Source organism: Zonotrichia leucophrys, chromosome 4 (genome assembly GCF_028769735.1).
Source record: "Zonotrichia leucophrys gambelii isolate GWCS_2022_RI chromosome 4, RI_Zleu_2.0, whole genome shotgun sequence".
Classification (NCBI taxonomy): Eukaryota; Metazoa; Chordata; class Aves; order Passeriformes; family Passerellidae; genus Zonotrichia; species Zonotrichia leucophrys.
The window spans coordinates 64,782,963-64,801,551 of NC_088173.1; the positions used below are offsets into that span (position 1 = coordinate 64,782,963).

At 41.6% G+C, this 18,589-nt stretch overlaps 1 protein-coding gene across 1 annotated transcript; it reads right to left on the reverse strand.

Moving 5' to 3' along the window:
• Window positions 1-131: 131 nt before the first annotated feature.
• Window positions 132-18,467, reverse strand: TACC3 (transforming acidic coiled-coil containing protein 3). Its single transcript, XM_064711943.1, has 13 exons — window positions 18,359-18,467; window positions 14,749-14,897; window positions 10,131-10,236; window positions 9,503-9,695; window positions 8,473-8,519; window positions 7,485-7,624; window positions 6,755-6,866; window positions 5,920-6,069; window positions 3,229-3,305; window positions 3,095-3,138; window positions 2,088-2,248; window positions 644-750; window positions 132-438 (listed from the first exon to the last, which is right to left on the reverse strand). Exons 2-13 carry the CDS (start codon window positions 14,835-14,837, stop codon window positions 267-269), a joined length of 1,398 nt encoding a protein of 465 aa, XP_064568013.1. The 5' UTR covers window positions 14,838-14,897; window positions 18,359-18,467; the 3' UTR covers window positions 132-266.
• Between the last annotated feature and the right edge of the window lie 122 nt (window positions 18,468-18,589).

Genomic DNA, 18,589 nt, shown 5'->3' on the forward strand with positions numbered 1-18,589 from the left:
CAGACAGTTATTCAAATTTACTCCCAGATTCTGCTCTGCACCATATATAACTGTAATCACCACCTCTTCAGTAACCTCCTGACACAGGAGCCCAGACTAGTTTGGAAATGAACCTTGTGCTCCAAAAGAATCTAAACATACAGACAAGTCCTGACATGACACTTATATCAGGTCTCAATGGTAATTTCCCAAAGCCTACCAGGAGAGCAGCCATCCCAACCAGCACAGCCAGCAAGGCTCCTCCTAGCCCTGACACCAGGGAGTTCTTAGGCCAAGGCAATAGCTTGGGCAGACTCACCCATGGTGCTGTGACTGACCTTTTGTTGCAGGCTCCTCTCCAGAGACTGGATCCTCATCTGCTCCTTGCGCAGAGTGGCTTGCAGTGCTGCAGTCTCGGACTTGGCTTTGCTGTGGACGTGGGCAATTTCCTCATTGGCCCTGAAACAGGCACAACATGGTGTTTACATTCCCCTCAGACAGCACAGCAGAACTCTCAGAATCACACTAGATGCTTGTACTTGAGATTAATTACTAGATGAAGTATATTTAAGCCAGGTTTTGGCACTATTGAACCACATTCTGCAGCTACTGTGAAAACTGTGTGTGCCATTCCTGGTACCTGGCTTTTTTACATAGTACTTACTGCTGCAGCTTTTCTTCAGCGTGGGCCTTCAGCGCCTGGTATCTCTGCTCCTGCTTTTTAATTCTAGACAAGAAATCTTCTGCACATTTCTTCAGAACTTCTTCATTCTGACCCAAAACCCAAAGAAGTTCAGTTAGTTGTTTAAGCTAGTAGAGGGAGGAGTTTCCCCACTTGACAATGGGGTTATTTGACTACACCTGAGGGGCAGTATTTGCTCACTGCAGTTCCAGAAACAACTATTAAATCCCACATGCCTATATGGACTAAACTGCTTCCTTTCAACTATCTTAACCTTGCAAACATTTATTCATCATATTTGCCCCCAACAAATTATTCAGTAGCAAACTCTAGTAAAGAAGGCCAACTAAAACAACAGTCACTGATTGGTTTTGTTTGGTTTGCTCCAATTTTTTTAAAATCAGCTTTGTATTAAGTTACAATTGCCACAAGAATAGCTACAAATCCAACTTCACCAAAGAACCCACAGAAAGATTCAGGCTTTGGACCATGATGTAAAGAAATCCAACACTAACAGCAAGAACGTCACCCTGGTAACTCCATAGCTCACACTATGAACATATTTTATTAGCCATTGTAGGAAGCTGGAACTGTTTGAAACAATTGCTAAGACTCTACTAATTTCAGGTCTTGAATTTAGTAATTGGGTTTCCAAGCAATGTTTATCTCTGTGCCAAAGAAAGGGCTTCTGAACTTAGGGTGGAGAGGGAAGGGACACAAGATGAAGGAAGCCTGCCATGCTAGCAAAGAAGAAACTGAAGTTTTAACAGACACTATACCTGTTTCTAAAACCTAGACTAGCATGAAACTTCTAAGGGATTAGTTTCTGAGTTTTTTAGTAAACAGGGACATTAAAGATAATTGAATGAAAAAAATCTGAAGGCACTTTTTAAAGCACCAACTGAATCAATTTTCATGCATTTCATGGAGTAAGAAACCATAGCTTATCCTCGCTACCTTCTTTCCTCCAGCCTCTGAAGAAGCTGCAGAACAAAGGCTTGACTTTAGCTTTAGAAAAAAGCCACAAGCATCTTAGTAGGGAGCACCTAATAACCTATTATTCTGACTTATAATTGCACATCCTCTCCAGCATCCATTCAACATGGTGTAGGGAAAACAAGCTGCTCTTATGCAGCAGCTGCCACATGAGAGTCTCTATGATTAGCAAAAGAGATGTGCTGCAGCAAGAAAACAGCTCACTTCTGTTTGAAGAAACTTTGCCTTCTAAGATATTATCTTACTTTAAGTCAGTCACTAAATACAACAAATTAGTTTTTTAATAATCTTTAAATAAACAACTTAGCACCTGGTTTTACAGGTAGTCCTTACACTACCTAATTAATGGCTGCTCTAGAAATGACACCATTTCCTCTCCCAAAACAAATGAGATTTAGTGAAGGGTATTATTTGCATTAAATCATCTTACTTTGTGGTAACCCTCTAACACCTCTTTCTGTTTCTCAAGTCGTTTGAAGATTTCAGAGAAGGACTTCTCCATAGAGTTCAGATCTGAAATAGCTTGCTGCTTCTCTTCCATCAGCTTCTGTATTTCTTTCCTTGAGGCTTCCTTCTGCTTCTGAGCATCCTCTAGAGAGTGGAGTTAACCCATGATAGTTATTGCTTTAGCATAAAACCAGTTCCATAGTACAGCCAGTAACCCCACACCTTCAATTCTTCCCCTTAGGAAGGTTTCATAACCTGGCCTCTCACCTGTAAGGACACCATGTCTGTGCTCTTAAGTCGTCTTTGTATCTTTGTTACATATTGCCTCACACCAAACTTAAAGCCATTCAAGACCATGACCATGTGCTTGCCAAAAGCATTTTTTCTCCTGCTCCTCTAGAGTCTACTGTTACAGGAGCCTTGAATGTTGTGATAGAAGCAAGGATCCAAAAATATTTTTCATTAAACATACACAACAGCTGGAAGATCTGGAGGAGACTGGGATAACAAGTCAGACTAGCACAGCAGACTTTCAGAAGAGGTTTGGGTTAGTACACCCAAGCTGTTTCCCATGGCCTTAGAGGAGCACAGAAAAGCTGGCTCAGATGTGCCTAATTCAGCTTTGAGCTAAGAAAGTGAACTATACAAGAGCTTCAGTGGATGTCTTTCCTAGTTTTGAAGCCACAAACTTGACTAAAGCAAAAGGCCAAATCCTCCAGCAACAACTTCTAGTGATACCTTGCCACTTAAATGATGCCAGAGAATGAACAATTAAACACAGAGTGCTGACAACTGGATCTGCCAGTTTGAAAAAACCAACAGCTCCAGTGAAGAATAAGAAAAAGTTGTGTTCATGCCTGATTCAAAAAGTCATCATTACCTATCAAGTGATATCATGTCTATGGATATGCATAAAATTGTGAGTCTATCTTGTCTTAAACCTTATGTCCCAGCCCCCCAAGGCACGCCAAGTGTAAATATGGAACTTACCCATAATTTGTATTGCTATCTGTTCCAATTCATCAACTCTTTTTCTAAAAACCATGAAAAAGAAAAGTTGAACATACATTAGAAAAAGCATCTGGAATAACTAAGTAGATATAAAAGTCAGGACAGATTCATACCCCTTTTCTTTGTACTCCGTATGAAGCTTATTATACTTCTGTTTCAATTTCTCAATCTCCAGCTCTTTCTCTTGAACCTTTGAGGGTGAAAAGGTAAGCCTTTACTTTTTGCACAACAAGAGATAAAAGATTTGATACTAAAAACAGTCTGAAGGGCAACTTGAAATTAATACAGAGAGAGAAATAAGTTCTAATTTCTTAACAGAATCAAAATTGTTTAATTACAAACTTGACTCAAATAAAATTTAGATTAATACACAGATTTTGCATATATGATTCCCAGCACATTGCTAGTATCTTGTCAAGTGGCAAGATCAGAGTCAACTCAGCTATAACCTCTGAGAGAACACAATGGACCAAGGAACATTCTAGCAAGTGACACACATTTCCCTTATTTACAGGGCAGACAAAAAAAGCACTTCACAAACCTGCTAATATTAACACATGAGAGAACAAACACCAAAAACAAAACACAAAAAACAAAAGCCTGTTCAAGACCAAAATGCTGTTTGCAGTAACTTTTACTCAACACTAAATTAGGCAAAGTGGAAAGGGGGAGGATGAAAAGATGCCTCAATTCATTTGAGAATAATGATAGCTAAACTAAAGCAGAGCTCACAGTAATAGAATTAAGCAGCACAAATACTCTTTGCTAAACATTTTGTGCAAGCTCCGTAACAAGTTAAGAGCTGTAACCACAGAGCTAACTGCACTGTGGGAGGCCTTCAAAGACAAGAGGCTCAAAATACATAAAATAACCTGGAATTTAAAAAAATAAAAGAGAAAGTAGAAGCACATGATTATTGCTAGCTTGCTGGTTTTGTCACAAAACTACACAGTAAACTGTAGTACACTGATTTTTCCGTATTTTAGAGCAATCTAATTTTAAATATATTGCAATATTTCAGGTGACAGGAAGCAGGATACTAGCAAAAATAGAATGTTCTATTAAGACAAGTAGTGATAGCTAAGCTAGGAAAAAATATTACAAAAGCAAAGGTATGTGAAAATGGAAACAAATTGGAAACTGGCACTTGCAAGCTCAAAACAGGTTCAGTAGACCCCAAAAAAGCAGGCTTCCCCAAGTGCTGTATTTGCCAAGAAGGAAAATGGATTTTCACTTTCCTCCTATTCCTGAATTGTTTCACAGATAGAAACAAAAATAAAAGTCAGCCTGTCTTCCTTTCAGGTTGATATTGTAATTCCAGGCATTTTTATTTAAGTGACACAGCTGGAGTCATCCAGTCACACCTACAACAGTGTGTGCAGGTTTAAAGTAGTTCTTTCCAACATGAAAGAGCAGCACTTTACTGATATTACAAGCTTAACCCCCCGCTATTATATACGTTCTTAGTTTTAGATCAATGCAATAAAAGCTGTCCCCTGTCAAAGCTACATTTATTTTCCTGTACTAGACAATATGCTGAGTGAAAGTCACCTCCTAAATGACACAAAGTAAAAGTTATTCCTACAAAAGCCACTATTTCTGCACTCTAAAACAAAAGAGGAACTTAAGCAGCAAATAATCACAGGTCATCTTTGTTTGGTGCCCCTAATGCCACTGCCTGCAGTACAGCAGTCAGGAATTTTGGAAGCTCCATCTTTTGCTGAAGTGATACAAGTAGCTTTAAGGATATTTATGCTCAAATGCTCCTCTTACATTATTTAGTGTTTGTAAGGTAACATATCTCAGAAGTCATACTTCAACAACTGGAGTACTTGATTCATTAAGTGGATATATAAGTCTTCTTGCACCAGTCAGAAGATGGGCTTTTAAAGGCAATTTCTGCAATTACAGAACAGGCTTAAAATCTTATCAACTACTTCTTCCCTCCTTCACTAATGTTTTTATCCTCTGGAGTGAGCTCCAGACCTCACCTTCACTTTCTCAGCTGGACATGCTCTTATGCATTCAGGTCCCACAAGAAAAGAACTGACATAGCACTGAACTGGCACTACAGCTTTATCTTTTCTTAGGGAAGTTACGTAAGTCACTCTCTTCCATTGGCATGAAAATGTATTCCTGCTTCTTGAGTAAGAAGTATCCAGATCACTGATATTAAGCCTAACTATCCCATCTGATAACAGGTGCCTTCTAATAGTGAGTAGATATAAGGCAGAACCTGACTAATAATGAAGTTTGTCCTATGTCCCTAAGTGCTAGCTCTAAAAAGTTCTATACCTACAGCACCCATCAAGTCCACAGCAAGCTTTTCGGAATGAGATACTCATGTCAAGTACGATGAGAAACACGTATCCCAGATAATCCAAACAAAAGAACCTTCCAAGGCTATGCCAAGTTCTCCTTTGGAAGGGCCACCATACTGTGGGGGCCTGAATATATGTTGTATTGTAAGACCTGTGTGGGTCTGAGTTGCTCCAAACGAGCTGCAGCGAAGATTACAACAACTGGTGCCCCGTGTGAGGAAGAACACACAACCAAACATTGAGAGAAGGTATGGAATCCCCTGGACAGCCGAGAGCTGTGGCAGCCTGAGAGCTGGGACTTTGGAATATAATATGGCCTTTGAATTAAGGAGCTGTAGCAGCAGAAAGCTGTAAGAATATGGCCTTTAAAGAAAAGAGCCTTGGAACATCTAAAGACAGCCGAGAGCTGTGGCAGCCAGAGAGCTGGGACTGTATGCATATTGTAATTGTATAAACACTGCAGCGAAGATTACAACACCATACCTCTCTCTTCAGCAGTTCAATAGCTGCATCCCTGTCTTTTTGGGTATATTTAGGCACATCTATAACAGCATCCACAGCAGTGTTTGTGGAAGTAGCAAAAGGGACTGGAGGAACATCACTGGTCAGGAAGTCCGGAATTAGGGGATCAGTCTGTAAAGAAAAGAAAAATGCAAAGTTTAAACAGATTCTTACTGTCATACCACTGATTAGGTGCATGCATGTTATTTGAAGTCAGTGTAACTCACACCAGATACCTGCACAACTTTTAGCATAAAACTTTCTTACCTTGAAGCTGACCACATAGCTCTAAGAAATACCTAAAACGTAGAACCAAAACTATTATCCACCAATTACAGCTATCAGAGACAAAGAACATGACATCATGCTGTTCCTCACAAGCAAGAGATGATTTCAGGATGAGCTGCTGCAGGCAAATCTGTTCAAGCTGTAAACCATAGCTGCAAGAGCATCCAGCTTCACCTAAGTGCTTTTCATCCCACGAATGCAATTACAAAACAGCTTGCCTTTTGAAGCTTGACTTGCATTTAAAAGGATTGCTTGATTAGAGCATTCTTAAAAACAGCTCAAATTCCCTTAGACCATGTGCAATGGCATCAGCTTCCACAAAAAATACTTTTAATACTTAAAATGTTCATCACAAAGTTCAACTTCAATATAAACGAGTATCCAACCTGATTTAAAACAACCATTTAAGTAAACATTTATCAGATTCTGCAATCCCTAAAATACCCGCCTAAGTCTTAAATTCAGAACCTAGTCTATCCCCTTCCTAAGCTATCAACATGAAGCCTGATAGCATTCCAGACACCCTTACAGAAGTTGTAAATGTCCCCAGAAGATGTAGTCCTTTTGTTTTTTCGTCACTCTCAAGACTCACTAGAGGCTTTCCAGCTTCCTCAGGCACTGTACTTAAATCAGCAACAGGCCTAAAAATGAACAAACATAACACCATTAAATTCAAGTGCTGTCTTTCTTTGCAAAGCTCCTGTACCAGCAGCAGTCAGTCCAGAGGCTGGGCAGTGATTGTCTCCCTGTACCCAGCACTGGTGAAGCCACACCTTGAATCCTGTGTTCCCTTTCAGGCCTCTCACTATAAGGTCATGAGGTGCTGGAGCATGTCCAGAGGAGGGCACAGAGCTGGGGAAGGGTCTGGAGCACAAACCTTATGAGGAACAACTCAGGGGGCTCAGCCTGGAGAAAAGGAGGCTCAGGGGAACCTTCTCACTCTCTACAACCTGAAGGGAGTTTGTAGTGACATGAGGGTCGGTCTCCCAAGGAACAAGTCTGGATGAAAGAACAGCCTCAAATTGCACCAGGGGAGGTTTAGATGGGATATTAGGGGAAATTCTTCACTGAAAGGGTGGTCAACCATTGGAACAGGCAAGTCACCAGACCTGCAGTTATTTAAAAGATGTGTGGATGCTGCACTTGGGGACATGGTTCAGTGGGGAACTTCGCAATGCTGGGTTAACTGTTGGACTTGACAATCTGAAAAATCTTTTCCAAGCTAAACAACTCTGATTTTATGTAAAGTCAATACCTACCCAGGCTGAGATGGAGCTGTGATGATTCCTTTACTTAATTCAATAGTACCATCAGAGTACCGTGGTTTGTTTGGACTGTCTATCAACAGAGGGTCAAACTTCAAATACAGCGACTGTCTCCTCCAGGCTGATTCTTTGAACTGAAGGCGGGAAAGAGGCATAAACTGACAGATCTGCTTCAGAGCTCAACACACACATCCCACCCACACACAAATAATCCTCTGAAGAGTGGGTGAGCCTATTCTTCAGTGGCCAGAGCACTGTTCTCAGGAGGAAAATTACATAAGAGAACTCCATGCCCACATGCCTAAGTCCTTATGTCATATGAAGAGAGCTCAATCTGCTCACAGACTGAATCAAAAGAGCAAACATCAATGAACTATTCCCAACCAGAAGACACAGGGAAATAGTATTACAAGCTGAAAAAACAGTGTATGCCATTTTCTCTTCACTTATAAAATCATATGGACAAACACAGCATGACTAAAACAACTTCAATTCAGTGCATTCACTGCTCAGATATTCTCCTGCTTGGGTCCAGAGTAATAGTAAGAATAACTAAACTAATTAAAACATGACAAGCCTCACTTAGAGACAGATTTTCTGAAACTGGCTGTAAAGCAAAAGAGCTTAGAAAAACTTTCTAAAACAATGATCCTGCACTTTTAAAGCATCATCTTCTAGCAGTTTTGGCCAGAAGTGAAACATCATTCACCTCAGTTTCAGTGCTATTAAAGAAAAATAACACCTCTGCACACTGACAGCCAGAGACCTTTGAGTTTTAGTTAAATTGCTTATAACTACATTTTCTTGCACCATCACCCCTTCCCCAGCCTTGTCATCACATTCCTTTGGAATACCTGACAATTTCTGTGGACAATTCCAAGTGAAGTTAATTCATTAAAACATTTAAGGCTTGACACTTTCATCTTTGCTTTCCTCACCACACTGACAGGAAGGTAAACAAAATATTTAACATCATACTTACTGATGAAGACCCAAACTGTTCCAGATAGTCTATGTCCATTCCAAACTCTGGAAAATGAAGAAACAATACAATGAAGATGCAATACTGCCAAATTGTTCCAGCACAGACACAAACAAACACATGTGCATAAAACAAATAAATCCCTGCTCTCAGTCTCAACTTCTAGCTCTTCATTGGTTAAAATGACTTTCTATCCAGACCTGAAAAAAGCAAAGATCTCTAAGCTATGCAAACTTACAACTTCCATTTGTTCCCAAGCACTTGTAGGAACACATAGGGTTTAACGCACAGTTGAAGGACTGTTGTTCTACAGCTAAAGCAACAACTCCGATATTCTGTTACACACAAGGCCCCACGAAAGAGCCCTGTGAAGATTGTCAATCTCACCACTAAAATTAGCACACAGCTCAGATTTGAAGGATAAGTTATAACCATTTCCCAAATCAGTGATTCCACTCCAGTGTGAAGGTTAAATGACAGACTGCACTGCAGCCAAACCGTTTGCTTATCCTTCCACACAATGCTCCTACCAGGAATAGCCCTTCCAAGTAGTTAAATCACAGCCATGTAGGAAGCTCTCAAGACAAGCATCCTTGTCAGGAAGATCACTCAGCACTCCTGGTTTCATACTGTGGTGTAAGGCCTGCAGTAACCTACAAGTCTCACAAACACAGGTGTACAGCTCTCAAGCTCTCAGTTTACAAAGCCCTTAACACCAGGAATTATTTTAAGGGAGCAATTTTTCAGCCCAGAAACTGCCACTGATAAAAAGACAGCTTTTGTACCAGCCTAAATTCGATCCTCACAGACCACTGAATTCTAATAGCCAGCTTTCTCATCTTAGCTTAAACCAGAGGAAGTTAGAAATAGGCTTAGATACATTTCCCAGCACTGCTAGTCTTTGTGGGGTCTGGAGTCCTTTCAGAAGGGCAAAATGAGAGAAAATACTATCCATAATAGAACTTAAGTAGAAAATCATCTATACACTGAAACAATACATTTTCAGTCTGTCTAAAAGAAACGCCCTTACCTTCTGGTGATGGTCTAAAGAGCTCTTCCAGTTGAGCACCAGCTGTCTCATCTGCTGTGCCTTCAATTCCAGGGCAACTAGGTTTAATTTCTTCTGCAGCCGTTGACTTTTTTCCGCTGACAGTGGAGACCAAATTATCTTGAGACGAAGCAACCTTAGGTGGAGATCTTTTAGATGGTTTCATTTGCTTCTCCTGGTACGAAAAACAAAATCATTCTAATTGTTAAAATAATTATTTTTAAATGCAACGAGAATCATTTTAATGATCAAATTGGTTTGTCATAAACTAACTGGGTAGCCAGTATAAAAAAAACAAGAATTCACAGGCATAAAAATTAAACTACCCGCAGTGAGCACAGCTCAGGAGCCACTTTTCTAGAAGCCACACCTTTATGTTTGTCCTTACATGCAATTGCTGATCAAAAAAGATACTAAATACCAAGGTACCAATTTGCACAGGTCTGCACAGCTGGCATTCCTTCTAGAGCTGCTGAAGATGCAAAAACCCACAGACAAATATTCTCAGACAAAATATCAGAAAAAGGTTTCATAAGATTAAGTTTTAAGCCAGAGAATTCTGTTTCATGGAACAACTTTGTAAGATCTGTCTGTCTTTCCTATGCCTTACCTCTTCTCTTTTTCTTTTCCCTGGAAGTTGAGTTTCTGCTTCACCTCCCAGCTTCTCTTCTTGAACTTTTGGTACATCTTCGGCCACACTCTGCTCAACAATTTCCCTAAAGAAAACAAACAAACAAAAACATCAATATTTACATCACACAGTTCACATTCTGTATTATCAGATGAACTGAACAAAGGTAGCTTCTTTGAGAGATTCTACTGCAACAGCACAGGAAAGTTTAAAGATGGTGGGTATGTAAATTCACTGTCTTGCCTGGTGACAACTTAGGTGACAGAAAGCTCTCCCACCATGAGAAGCAATGTTTCCTGGGAAGCAGAAAGTCACAGCAGCATCATTTATTTCTATTCACTTAACACTGCTCTCTTATTTTCATTTGTTAGGCTCATTGCTTTTTTTAAGTTAAAGATAGGCTCTTTGTTTAATTAAGAACAGAATTACAAGCAGCCTGCCTCCCTCTCCATGGCAAAGTTGTGATTATTGGTTTGAACTTCATTAAGGAAGTCCAATGCTCCACTTATGCTGTCAGCAGTAAGTAAACTTTTCACCTTGGTAAACACTAACTGATCATGTTACACAGGGAGCAAGAGTGCAAACACTTCTGTCAAATGAACAATTTGTGCCAGTCTAGTTCTGGCAAGCACCTGACTGTCTATAGCAACATTAATAACCGGACTTTCTAGGAAAGGTAACAACATATTCCATCACCAAGTAAAAAATCTGTGCGCTGCCAAGAAAAATGCAGCTTCAGAACCAGATCTTTTTACTAGAGATAGCATTTAGATACAAAGAACATGCACAGAAGAAACAGCAGAGTTCAGCAGAGAACAAAACTGCCTGATCCCTTCCCATGCTGCACCATGCACAACACTGCTGCCTACTTCCCTGTTTTATTTACAGACAGTAGCAGTCTGATTCTCCACACTTTAATCTTGGAGAAGTGGGGAAAGCACCTCTTGAACAATGCTCTTTCCACCTAAGCCTGTTCTCTCCCATTCTCCCAGACTTAAGAACACCTTTTGCCTAAAGATAGTCATCTCAGCAGTTTCCTTCCCCAATTATGAACTTTCCTGTTGCAACATTAATTGTGTTACAGGTTACAACAGACTGTGCCAGCCTGGGAGGGATACTGTCTAAGAAGCAGGAATGGACTCATTTTAGATACTATCTAACTTTGCTCACATGAATTCAAGGTGCTCCTGCATTCAGCCACAGATTCACTTACAGATTTTTGCGTTCTTCTTTCTCAGGCGTTTCACAGGTACTTGGCCTGTTATCCTGCTCCACTGGAAGAGGTTCCTTTCTTGGTGAGGCACTCTCCAGTTCCTCTGGCAGGCAAACTTTCTGAGGGCTGGGTGAGGTGGAGATTTTAGAGCCTCCTCCAAATGGATTAAAGTTTGGATCATCAAGTTTATCCCAGTCAAACTGATAAGATGCTTTAGGAATAGGGATTTCATCCTCTACATTACTTTTATTTTGCTCTTCAGTATTCTCTGGTTTTGTTTTGGTAATAGGAATTTTTTTGGAAGGTGGCTTAATTCCAGGTCTTTTACCTAGCTTCTTAGGAGGTGGTTTTCTAGCAGTGGTATTATCAAAGTCAAATTCCAGTTTTACTGGTCCAGCCTTGGTGACATCAGGCTTTTCTGCAGGTTTCTCTGTAGAGACACTTAGCTCTTCATCAGGCTTTGACTCTTGTGCAGAGGCTTGTTCTGCCACTGAAACATCCTGAAGTTTTGATTCCCCAGTTTTAAGAGAGTTGCTCACATCAGAACTACTGGGCCCTAAGCTGCCAGGTGATTGCACAGGAGGTGTAGGTGCCTCTGCTAATACCACTGAATTATCAGCTTGGCTTGCATCTGTGGAAGCACACTTCACACCCTGCTCAGATTCACCAACTGCTTGCTTAGGTGACACCTTGGATTTGTTAGACTCCAGCTCACCCAGTGCAGATTCTTTTCCAGAGATGAGAGCTTTGTCTTCGCTTAAACACTCTGTACTTGCTGTGGTTGAAGCAAAAGGAGCTGCATCGTCCCGCAGAAGAGAATCATTACTTTTTTCAGTGGTTTTCTCAGAGCTGCTGGATACTTTTACAGGAGACTTTTGCAGATTTCCAGGAGAATGAGGCAACTGTACTGAACTTTGAAAAGGATTGATGTCGTTTAAGTTATCAAAATCAAGATTGTAGGAACCTCGACTCTTCACTGGCATCTCATCATCTGGGTAAGCAGCCACACTGACCTTCTCTGGCATTTGTGTATGGCTTGTTTCAGCTGCAGGCTTTTGTTGACATGTGCTGCATTAAAAAAAAAGACAGTTACTTTGCAGGCATAGTTTGAAATTAGAAAAATTTGCACAAGTAGATTTGCATGGTCAGAGTAATGAGTTTGTTTTTTTTTTTTTTTTTTTTTTTTTTCAATATGACAACTGACAGCAAAATAAAACAGCAAAAATTCAGCTGTCACCTAAACATCCAAGGCTTAAGAGCTCTGGTACTTATGAGACATAGGGAGATCAACCCCTGAAGTTAACCAGTGCTCTTAAGCTACCTGTTCTACACAGCCTTGATACCTTATGCCAGTCATCCCTGGACACTGCTGCACTCAGCACAGCATTTGGACATTGCCATTTGGACACTGCCCTTTCACTAGGCAGTGAAACACTGCTTAGGAGAGTTACTGACAGTCAGCAGCTCAAACACAAACACAGCTTGTGGTACCATCTTCATGCAGATTCATCTGAGTCATGATAGACTCAAGTCTGGGACCAAACAAAGTCATGATTCAGGTCCTCCCACACTAGTCATTACTCTGTCTGGACATTCTGGGAAGTATTTCCCCCCCGAAAACATGCACCACCATTTGATTTTGGAGGGCCTACATACAAAACCAGACCCTGAACTTCAGGCACTCTACATTCTGTACAACAGCAGATGTGACGAGCAGAGCAATACACAAGAAAACACTTCTCTGGTAAGAGAAGGTGCAAGATTTTCTAGGGCAAGATACAGGTTACAGCGTTTATGTACTCACTATTGCTGAATATTCTACAAGTTACTGCTGCCCACTTTATTTCCCCAAACTCCACACAACTTCTGAAAGCTTAGCCTCAGACTACAGAGAGTTAAGCCATTACTTCCTGAAAGAGGATTTCCTCCCATTGTTTTGTCCCTCCACAAAGTTATTATTTCTATATGCCATCCTTATCTGCTGCAGAACAGAACATGATTAAAAGGCATTCACTAGAAACTCCACTTTGCTAAACTCGAAAGCAGAGGCGGGAGATAAGAGCTGAAGAAGTTGTTCTCACCCGGTTTCAGCACCTCTTCCCAGCAACAGCTCAGCCCCAGGCTGCGACTACTCGGGTCCCTCCCACTTTCCTTCAGCGTTTAACCTCATAAATGCCCGGCAGGAGCGAGACACCTGCTCGGAACGTCAGTCCAAAGTGACCCCGTTCAGCAACACGGAGCCTTTTCACCGATTTGTTACAAACAAATCCCCACATTTTAAAACTAGAGAGGGCATGTTCAGCACAAGCAGTGCATTGATGCAATCGTGCCCTAACTAAAACAATTCGGTGTTGATCCTTTAAACTCACTTGAGCTTCATAAGTACCAAGTCTTTGTTTATTTGTGCAAGCAATGAATTTGGGGCATAAATACCATAACATTATTTAGTTGCGGTGATTAGTTCAGAAATAGCTTTCTGAACTAGACTGTACATGGAAATAAACAGTTGAAGCAAACACATACACTTAAACGTTTAAGTGTTGCCATCTTTTTGCTGTTCTCCCCCTTCCAACAACAAAAACAGGGATCAAATGAAAGTGCTGGGCAGTTAAAAATAAATAAAAAGGTGTATTTGCTTGCAGAAGGCAAAATTAAGACCTGAAACTTCTTGCTGGTGGGAATTACAGAGGTCAGACACCTGTACTAGTTTAAAGGGGGGCTAAAAGGCAGTAACAAAATTTGCATTTAATATTGTCACGACTCCCCCAAATTGAAACATTACAGATTTTATGCTCTTCTACAAACAGCTACTATGAGCCACTTTGAGACTCAGGCTGCTAGACTATAAAGGCACATAAACATGTTTACACTTGTGACTGATGGTATATTCACTTTGTGCTGCTAGATTAAAGAAAATCTTCATATCCCCTGGCTCAAGGTGTCAATTCAATCTAACCCTTCAGAAGATTTCTCTTTAGATTTAGTCCTCAAGATACAACAGTACTTAACATACAAGGTAAGATATTTGAAGGCTTAGCTTCAGAATAGTTGTATTCTCACACAGAAACCTTACATCAAGTAGAGAATACAAAACTGTTTCTTACAGTATCTCTTCTCAAGCTATTTATCCATACCATTAGTTAACTTAATGAAATCAGTTACAGAGGAGTTAGGAATAAAGTTCAATAATTACTATTACAATCAAGATAAAATTTTCTTAAAAGTATTGACAGTTATCTTTGGAAAAGTTCATGCATTGGTCAATATTAATTTTGTTCATCTTGCATAGTTTATATCTTGTTATACAATATTATACTTTAACTATACAGGATTACATTAGGGAAAGTTAACTTGAGCATGCCCCATATGGATAACACTACTCACTCATTATCAGCGGGTGGAAAAAAAACATCTTTTGCTCTTGACGACTGCCCTGAAGATGTGGCAGATGAAGTCTGAAGCTTGTCTGTCATGGCAGGACTCAGGATTTTTCTAGCGCGAGGAGGATCTCTTTGAGGAGTTTGAAAGGTTTCCTTTGAGAAAGGGGTGGGGGGGGGAAAAAAAGGAAAAACATGAGCCAGGACTAACAGCTTCAAAGGGAAAGTTGGAAGCATGGAAAGGCTTCCCAGGGAAAGGCCTGTCTCAGGAGACTCTGGAGGATCTGAAAGCAGCAGTGCACAGCCCCTTGGCTTTTGGTAGGGGCTTGAGAAGCTAATTGTGCCTTCCCCAGCTCACACTCCAGCCTGCCTGTCCTCTAAAGGCAGCTCTGTCACCTGCAGCGCTTCCTCCCTCCCAGCCCCTTCAGCAGCGGCGTTCAGCCGTGTCTCCCGGAACGGGGCACCCGGCTGAGCAACACAACTGCTCCTGCAAGGGCCACATGAGACAGATGGCAATCACCTGTTCACTGCCACGGCCTCATGACTGCATTGCACACCAGCTAACAGCAGAAACCAATGTGGTTACTTCGGGTGTGTTTGGGATCAGAGTCCCGGATCAAATCAGCCTTTTCCTGCACTGTCTGAGCGTATGCTGCTCTTGTAAAGCACAGAGTACTTAGGAATCCTTTGCAGCAGAGACATTATTGGTATGCAAATGAGAAAAGCATCATTAGAAAGGTATTTCTGAAATATTCTTCTTACACTGGACATGCACAAGCTTTAGTAGATTGTTAAACACTGATCTACCTGTATTAGTGTGAAGGACTTGAAACTAAAGCCTGGGCTGCTACCAAGAATAAGGATGAAAATAAATTAGAAATAGAGAAAAAGCACATTTAAAACACACCAGGCAAGACACCATGTAGTACTTGACCTCTGCCTGCTTCTTATTCCCATTGGAGCCATTGCTGTTCTTAAAGGTTTAACAATAACACTCAGGGATGCACAGCTGCTTTTGAAAAAAGAGCTAGACAGAAGGCAAGGAAGATCTAAACATAACTACTGTCCATGAAGGATGACACCTGAGAAGAGCAGTTATTCATCTGGAAAACTGCTATCAAAGCAATTTATTTCACATGAGCTGATATAGTATCTTTTGTCACCTGTGCAAGATAACCAGTATCAAGTGGAAGAGACTCTGGGTTTCTGCAGTGTGTAATCATTCTAAGGGATCTCAAATGCTTGATTTGACCAAACATGTCATCCTTCGCCCCTTTTTCCATCATATATTCAGGATTAATCTATACATCCATTTGTGTTCAGTGTCAAAGTGGTAACAAGAACGCTTGGACTGAAAATTTTATAGTCATGTTTTCAATCTCCTTACCCCTCTGTATTTAAATTTCTTTATAGAAGCCTCCAAACATTTCTGCACATTAATATAGGCATTAATCCTTATGGGAAAATTTGCTTCCTACTCCCCACAGAATTCAGCTGCTTTGTCTGCAAGTCTGACAGCAGCACTTCCAATCAGCAATGGAATGCAAACAATAGCTGCAGATGCAAAGGCATGCAAAGCACGCCAGTATTAGCTATTCCTTCATTCCTTCTTTATTCATCATATTAATGCTTCAGTTCAGGTTGGTTTCTGGATTAAGTATTTTTACATTAACCACTTGTAGAACATGAAGTGAACTTCATTGCTTTCGTTATTCCAACCTAAAATTGAGACAACAGATGAAGCAAATCTTTACAAACTGTATTTTTTACTGTAATTACTTTAGAAGCAAGCCTAGGATGTGGTAAAGTTGTCAGCACCTTCTAAAACAAGCTCCATAAACAGGGGAGGTTTGTTTGGAGACTTTTTCAGCTTTGTCGTTGAACTACTTGGGCACCATTGCTAAACCAAATAAATTGAAACCATATACATATACCACTTTAGATAGTAAATCTAAAAATCAAATTTCTTTCTAGGATTAAAAGACTAAAAGTAATTAGTAATTTTATTTTAAAAGTTTGCAGTCAAATTTTGATCCAAATAATATTTCACAAGTTCATTAGCTAGCAGCTGTGATAAAGTGAAAGGGTGGCCTTACTCATATCTTTGTTTGAAGTAATCAGCATCCAAGGCACAGGAGTATTATGAAAAGCAGAAAGTTTTCCCACTCTTGCAAAACAAAGCTCAAGGCCAGGCTGCATGGGGCTGGGAGCAGCCTGGTCCATTGGAAAGCGTCCATGTCCCTGTGAGGGAGGTTGGACCTAGATGATATTCAAGGTCCCTTTCAACCCAAACTTTTCCATGGATCTATCAAAGTTCACAAAAATGGAAATGCTCCTTATTTTAGAAGGATATTGTTGTGGGCATATGCAGGAACCTGCCATTCTACAGTTAAGAATTGACATAAACTCAGTGACATGACATCAGGTAATTAATCCTCAGTTAACCATCATTTGTAAAGTGCTTCAGCCTAACCTGCTGTTTAACAAATTCCAGGACACAATATCCAAAACACCAACGTGGTCTCAAATGCCTGAAAAGCCACTGAACATGCAGAGAGATGGAATTTTTCTACCTAATTATCCTTCTGAACTCCTCCAGCAGCCGATGTGCAGAGCACTCGCTGAAGGCAAAGCAAATTGGTACGTGCAGTGAATATTCTCACACAAACTGACACATAGATGACTGCTGTATATATATGTATTTATTTCAGTGCAAATATCTCACTTCAGAACAAATAAACACTCTTCTGAAAAGCAACTCTCTCATAATCACCTTCTCCTGACGGCAGGGGAGGAGCAGCAAGGCCCGGGAAGGAGCAGCAGGTCCATCCCTGCCCATCATGGCACCAAGACATGTTTTAAATCAAAAAAACAAACTCAAAAAACAACCCCCAAAAACCCAAACCCAACCCTGCCTCGATCCCTCTATATTCCTGACTCAACCCGGGCTCCCCATCAATCCTGCAAACACAGAGATGCTCCCAAAATCCTCACCTCGCCCCCCACTTCAGTGGGGCAGAACACCTGAGCTCCACCCATTACCCCCAAGTTTCTGACTTCATCCTTAAATTGACAGAAATAAACCTCAAATATCTTAATCTGAAGCTCTCAGAGCTGCCCCAGACACCCCTAGAAAAGGGGATAGCCCCGGTCCCACAGCACTCAAGCGTGAATTTCACAAAGGAGTCGTTAAACTCCCCAAACGCCTCAAGCTCACTGAGGGGCCCTCAACCAGCCCCCCAAAAAATTCAAACCATCCCAAGATCAGAGGGGTCACCAAGCCTTCCACCAAACTCACAGAACAACCCCGGCACTGCAGGGTCACAGAAAGGCCCCTGAACCCTCCCCCAAGCTCCCAAAGGGGCCCCACAGCTCACCCCTATAACACCCCAAGCTCCCAGAGTGGTCCCCGAGCCCTCCAACCTCACAAAGAAGTCCCGACACAGCCCCTCCCAGCCCCAAAGCGCTTACAGAGCCCGAACTTCCACGAGCCTGTCCCTCCCCCTCCCTCACAGAGGGCTCACCGAGATTGCAGCGCCCAATCTCACAAAAGGAAACCCAAACACTTCGCCCCAGCCTCACACCACCTCACAGCGGGGTCCCCAAGCCCCCCGTACCTGCCGGCAGATCCCGGGACCAGCCCTGAGGACGCCCAGCTGAGAGAGCACACAACGCCAACTACAGCCTCTCCCCCGCCGCCTCACTTCAAGCCCCACGGAAGCCCCGGCTCGCCAATGAGGGAGCGGCGTTCGAGGCGCGCCCGCCAATCAGAAGAGCGCCCTGCGGGAGGGGGCGGGGCCAGCGTCACGCGTGACCCTTGCGTCCCCCCGAGTCCGAGCCCGCCCCCG

What these genes read in the sequence shown, in the direction of transcription:
- TACC3 (XM_064711943.1), bottom strand. Translation starts at nt 14,837, where the DNA reads ATGACAGACAAGCTTCAGACTTCATCTGCCACATCTTCAGGGCAGTCG. An exon ending in GATAGCAATACAAATTATGG is followed by an intron (nt 2,249 to 3,094) that starts GTAAGTTCCATA and finishes TCCACTCTCTAG; the next exon opens with AGGATGCTCAGAAGCAGAAG. An exon ending in GCTGAAGAAAAGCTGCAGCA is followed by an intron (nt 439 to 643) that starts GTAAGTACTATG and finishes TGCCTGTTTCAG; the next exon opens with GGCCAATGAGGAAATTGCCC.